Source organism: Convolutriloba macropyga, unplaced genomic scaffold (genome assembly GCF_964194025.1).
Source record: "Convolutriloba macropyga unplaced genomic scaffold, txConMacr16.3 SCAFFOLD_632, whole genome shotgun sequence".
In the NCBI taxonomy this organism is placed as follows: domain Eukaryota; kingdom Metazoa; phylum Xenacoelomorpha; order Acoela; family Convolutidae; genus Convolutriloba; species Convolutriloba macropyga.
The window spans coordinates 74,556-79,992 of NW_027450727.1; the positions used below are offsets into that span (position 1 = coordinate 74,556).

At 38.5% G+C, this 5,437-nt stretch overlaps 1 protein-coding gene across 1 annotated transcript; it reads right to left on the bottom strand.

The window, feature by feature from the left end:
* Window positions 1–2,195: 2,195 nt before the first annotated feature.
* Window positions 2,196–2,915, bottom strand: LOC142356109 (uncharacterized). Its single transcript, XM_075408077.1, has 2 exons — window positions 2,834–2,915; window positions 2,196–2,572 (listed from the first exon to the last, which is right to left on the bottom strand). Exons 1-2 carry the CDS (start codon window positions 2,901–2,903, stop codon window positions 2,298–2,300), a joined length of 345 nt encoding a protein of 114 aa, XP_075264192.1. The 5' UTR covers window positions 2,904–2,915; the 3' UTR covers window positions 2,196–2,297.
* Window positions 2,916–5,437: the final 2,522 nt, after the last annotated feature.

Sequence of the window (5,437 nt, forward strand, 5' to 3'; positions counted from 1 at the left end):
CAATGTCTCGAATTTTAGCATTTTTTGGATAAAATCTGCAATTTTTTTAAGGCTCACTAAAGTTTTTGTCAGTTTTTGATATTCGTCCATTCTCAAGAGCGAGAAAGCATATTCCACGTTTTGATAAAAATTTACTGCATATTTTTTAGTTCCAAACATTTGGGTTTAATATATTTTTTCTTCCCTGAGTAGCCAGGTAACCTCATCCAGGGCTTGTTAGTATGTTTTTAAATAGTTGCTAGGGGCAATTGAATGGCTTTCAACTTTTTAATGGAACTATTTTTTGAAGTTTGAAATTTTTTCCAAACATTATTGCCTATCGATCTATGAGCCAATGAGTTTTTGAAAGCTTGGAATAGGGTAACTGGATAGCCTCTAGAGACACAAAAATGATTCTGAAGATATTTGTATCACGATTTTCAGCCTTATGTCCTTATAATTTGCAATTTATTTCTCTTTTTTTTTCTAAATTTTATGTTCATTTTCGAGTTAATCGGTCTTCGAGGGCCAATGATTGTTTTTCAGGCCTTGCAGATATAACACTGGACCGATTTCAGAAACAAAAATTTGTCTTGAAAATATTTTTGAACTAGGTATTTTTAAAGGGAAAAAATTTTGCCTTAGGTTTAAAAGCTTCAAGAGTTTTAGCAATGAGTATTTTTTTGTTTAGTGTTGATTCTTTTATCTTTTAGTTTCTCACTTTTTGAGATGATTTTGTTTGTTTTCTGGCTGGCATTGTTCAATTGATCTGCTGGTCAGGTAGAGTACGTCTGAGTTTTTCATTCAGTTCTTTGAACTGTATTTCAGGACCTGCTCTGATATGTTTTTTTTGGGGGGGGGGGGGGGTTGGGTTCGATTATTTTAACTTGGGACAGACTTTAGATGAAACCAATTCAAATATTATTTCTGAGTATGACAGAGTTTTTAAGTACTAAGATGTGAATATTTTAGGAACGGAAAATTTTTACTTCTAAAAAATCAGGGTGAAATTAGATAGCGGTTAAGCTACAGTTGTGCTAAATGATGACGGATTATTTATGCATGTGTATGCTTAAGGGGTTAAAAGAGAGGTGGAAAGACGCGACACCCAACTTCCCATGGTACTAATTACCCCCCCCCCCCTGGTCTGTCACACGTAGGCTATCAGGATGTCTCAATGGTTTAATTGAAATCAACTGTTTTTCATAATCAGGCTGCTTGCCCCAGACCAACTCTTTTCCAAGATCTGACAAGATTCTTGCGAATAACGTTTATCATGCAAGATGCAAGATCCGGACGCTTATCGCGCAAGAATCTTGTAAATTATTACAAGATAACCGTCCGGTTACGACTGGGGTGACTAACAAAAACGTTCACAGAATTTTGATTAAAAATATATTTTCTACAGATTGTTTCAAAAATAGCTAATATCACACTAGCACCGTAACAGAAAATAAGAACTTGGCGTTCAAATTAAAGCTCTAATGTGGAGAAATTTAAACCCGTAGTGTTATTAGAAAAACTCGAACAATTCCACGCACATTATTCAAGTTTTTTGGCGGACCTGTTTCCTTTTGCTAGCTGGAATATAAAAGTTGATGATATTTTTACCTTCTAATCGTAGTGTTGTGGCTGTTTATATTGTAGACGGTTGTTTGTTTGTAAAAAAATCACCGAGACAATCTGGCAATAATCGAGAAAAGCGTTGCGGTTCGAGATTCGAGTAAGAATTTTGAGGTAATTTTAGCAGGGTTTACGTATACTTGCTTGAAATACGAACTTGCAAATTTGAAATCCAACACTGTACAAAGACAAGCCTGCAACATTATGTTCTGCAATACTGTATGTTCAGTATAAAAACGACAGGAACGTTCGGTTTTAGTTCAACGACACGAAATCACACTCACCTGGTCTTGATATGATCATGGAAAATCAAGTCTATAATTTATTTTTCTCAAGATTTGCTGTGGTTTGAAACCGAATACACCAATGGTTTCCTACGTTTCAAAACCGATCATACCGACGATACGAAAAACACAGATAAATGCAAGGGCTTTCGTCGTTCTTGTCAAACCAGAACCGAACATACCGACGATTTTCTTACCTTTAAAAGTGGCGATTTATGGACTAGGGCTACGCGGTTCTCAATGAATGCCATATTTTCGTAGTGACGTCATCAGAGTCACGTGACCTATCCTCATAGAATGGCAGTTTATTTTGCGTCAAAGGAAACAGACCCGTAAAATTTAAAGTAACAAGGTGGCAAACAATTACCAGAATTTAATTAGCATTGCAGTAATCTAAAAATCCGAATATGTTTATGAAGTATTAGTTGGCCTGACTGTAGCACCAATCACAAGTGCACCGGGGTATGGTGGCGGGTCTGAACTCGTCGGGTCGCGGTTGAGGTTGACAGCTTGACCTCGAGATGACCTGGTGGTTTGACCCTGAGACTGATGTGGAGATGAGTTTTGGGCAGTCGAATTGTTCGGTTCTGAAGGGGGAGGAGGGGACCTGTAGCCCCTTCTGGAGTAGGGTGGGGGTTGGAGTTGCCGATTGAGACTGCTGGTGCTGATCATTACGTCATCCGCATCTGAACAAGAATTATATTGAACTCGGAACTTCACAAAATTATAATAACTTGTCTTGTACAAGTCCTCTCCGAGATACCTTTGATATGTAAACAATTTTGATTGATATATATTATGAATTATTTAATGTATTATGTAATTTATTAAATTGTTGATAATTTCTATGATAAAGGAGAAATTTATTCTTTCTTTCTTTCTTTAGCCGGAACAAAAAAAACCAAATGTGCCAAAATCGTCTAAAGTAGGTGAAGAAATGTACATACTGAGATAATGACCACTTCCCCCCAATTGTGTCTCTTGCATGTTTATTATGGCAGTTTGGCTTCCACTCATTGCTTCGCTTGATTCAAGACCACCTCCACCTGTAAACAAAAAACAACAAAACTACCATAAACTTGGTTAAATCTGCGATCTGTTTCTGGTATTTTTAATCCATAAACCATGTTAGTAGTAAGAAACCAGTACACCTGAGATCACTTTTTGGCTGATTTTCCCCAAACATGTTCGATCATGCGCGCGGATAAAAATTTCTTGGCAATTAATCCCTTTTAGTTTAGGATTGTTGCCTGAATATGTAATAGACGTACCTCAACGTCATTTTGAAATAGAGAGGTACCTTTTTTATGGTTTAATTACTCAAATTCCGCGGTTATCTTGTCTCTTGATAGTCAATTATTGACTCAGAGGAAACAAAAAACAAAATAAACATACTTTTAACAGACAGCTTGGAACTAATTTTTTGCTTAAGTTGTAAAAATGAAACAAACTTAAAAAACGTTAAATTAATGAAGCAAGGTTAAAAACAAACAATAAACTTATAACAAACATCTAATAACAATTTAAGACACAGCATTCTGTTTTAAGTCAATGTTTTAAGTTTTATAAATGTACCCGTTTAAAACTGCTTCTCCGTCAGCATCTTCTTCAACATCTATTTGTATTGTCTGGACATCTGGATATTTAAATAGAAATGCACGATTAGAAAAAGAAGTCATTGTAATCCCCCTTGAGAGCTGTTATTGTCACAAGAAGCTCCTACGCGGAGCAGTCGCAGGTTTTTGTATCATGTCGTCAAAGACTCCCAACCGGGGTGGAGTTGGGCAGCTATCCCCTATAAAAGCTGTTATTGTCACAAGAAGCTCCTGCGCGGAGAAGTCGCAGGTTGTTGTATCTCCTCGGCAAAACTTCTTGAGACTCCCAACCGGGGTGGAGTTGGGCAGCTATCCCCTATAAAAGCTGTTATTGTCACAAGAAGCTCCTGCGCGGAGCAGTCGCAGGTTTTTGTATCTCCTCGGCAATACTTCTTGAGACTCACAACCGGGGTGGAGTTGGGCAGCTATCCCCTATAAAAGCTGTTACTGTCACAAGAAGCTCCTGCGCGGAGCAGTCGCAGGTTTTTGTATCTCCTCGTCAATACTTCTTGAGACTCCCAACCGGGGTGGAGTTGGGCAGCTATCCCCTATAAAAGCTGTTATTGTCACAAGAAGCTCCTGCGCGGAGCAGTCGCAGGTTATTGTATCTCCTCGTCGATACTTCTTGAGACCCCAACCAGGGTGGAGTTGGGCAGCTATCCCCTATAAAAGCTGTTATTGTCACAAGAAGCTCCTGCGCGGAGCAGTCGCAGGTTGTTGTATCTCCTCGTCGATACTTCTTGAGACCCCAACCGGGGTGGATTTGGGCAGCTATCCCCTATAAAAGCTGTTATTGTCACAAGAAGCTCCTGCGCGGAGCAGTCGCAGGTTTTTTGTACCTCCTCGTCAATACTTCTTGAGACTCCCAACCGGGGTGGAGTTGGGCAGCATCATCAATATTTAACGCTTGCTGGACAAGCGTTGCTTCTTTGCAGGCGGCTCTTCCTCTGCTTCGAAATCGATATATGGACATCTTGAGAACGGCTTTTCTTTTGGAGCTGCATCAAAATCAAATATTTCTTCCTCATCGGACTCAATTTGAGAAGTTTTCCAGAACCCAGGATCAGGTGGTGAAAAGGTTTCTTCAATTTCACTATCCAGTTGTTCACTTAAATCTCTGGTGGTTTCACATTCACTGATCTCAATATAGGACTTTAGAGGTTTTTCCAAGGTCTGTTTCCGCTTGTGACCAATTTTGTAGTGTCCATACGCATATGAGCTTATACCGTCACTCAGATAATAACGCTTGTCATCAAATGCACTCAAAGCAATTTTGTTAGACTCTGTTATGTTGAGTGTGTGTTTGTCACTAATTATAGATGTTACTAGTTTTCTAAATGGTGATTTTGATTTGAGCACATCTTTGAACTTATCATGATGAAGTGTCTTTTTCACATGTTTGCTCACACCCTTGGCGCTTTGTTTGATTTTCTGCAAAGTTTTTACAGAGTAGGCTTTTGGTTTCAGAAAAACTGCTTCCATCACAATGTCACCATTCAGCTCATCTGATAATTTAAGTGGCACTTTTTTGTTCAATTCATTATGTAAGTGATGATCCTTGGGGTAATCACTCAAATCAAGTACGTGTTTCAGCTGTTTAAGATCTTCGTATATGTCATTAGTCTCAATTTCATAAAAGAGAGAATCAGTGTCACGATACATCTCTCGAGCTTTTTTGTCAAACATAGGCCCCATTTCTTCATAATGAAACCTGTACAGGTGTAGTTTTGACAGATCCGAAATAGCAGCACCCAGATATGTTGGTTTATTCCACCTGATCTCTTTCTGGCTGAGAGTGATCCCAACAAGGTTCTCTCGAAATATAGTGAACTTCTCAAAATTGTACTTGTTGCAATAGAATTTTGCTTTCTCCTCATTTTCAACAAATACCATCTTGTAACGACATCTCAAATTTTCCATCGTTTTTCCGAAGCATGAATTGTTCAACAGTTTGAA

What these genes read in the sequence shown, in the direction of transcription:
- LOC142356109 (XM_075408077.1), bottom strand. Translation starts at nt 2,903, where the DNA reads ATGAGTGGAAGCCAAACTGCCATAATAAACATGCAAGAGACACAATTG. An exon ending in GGGAAGTGGTCATTATCTCA is followed by an intron (nt 2,573 to 2,833) that starts GTATGTACATTT and finishes ATTCTTGTTCAG; the next exon opens with ATGCGGATGACGTAATGATC.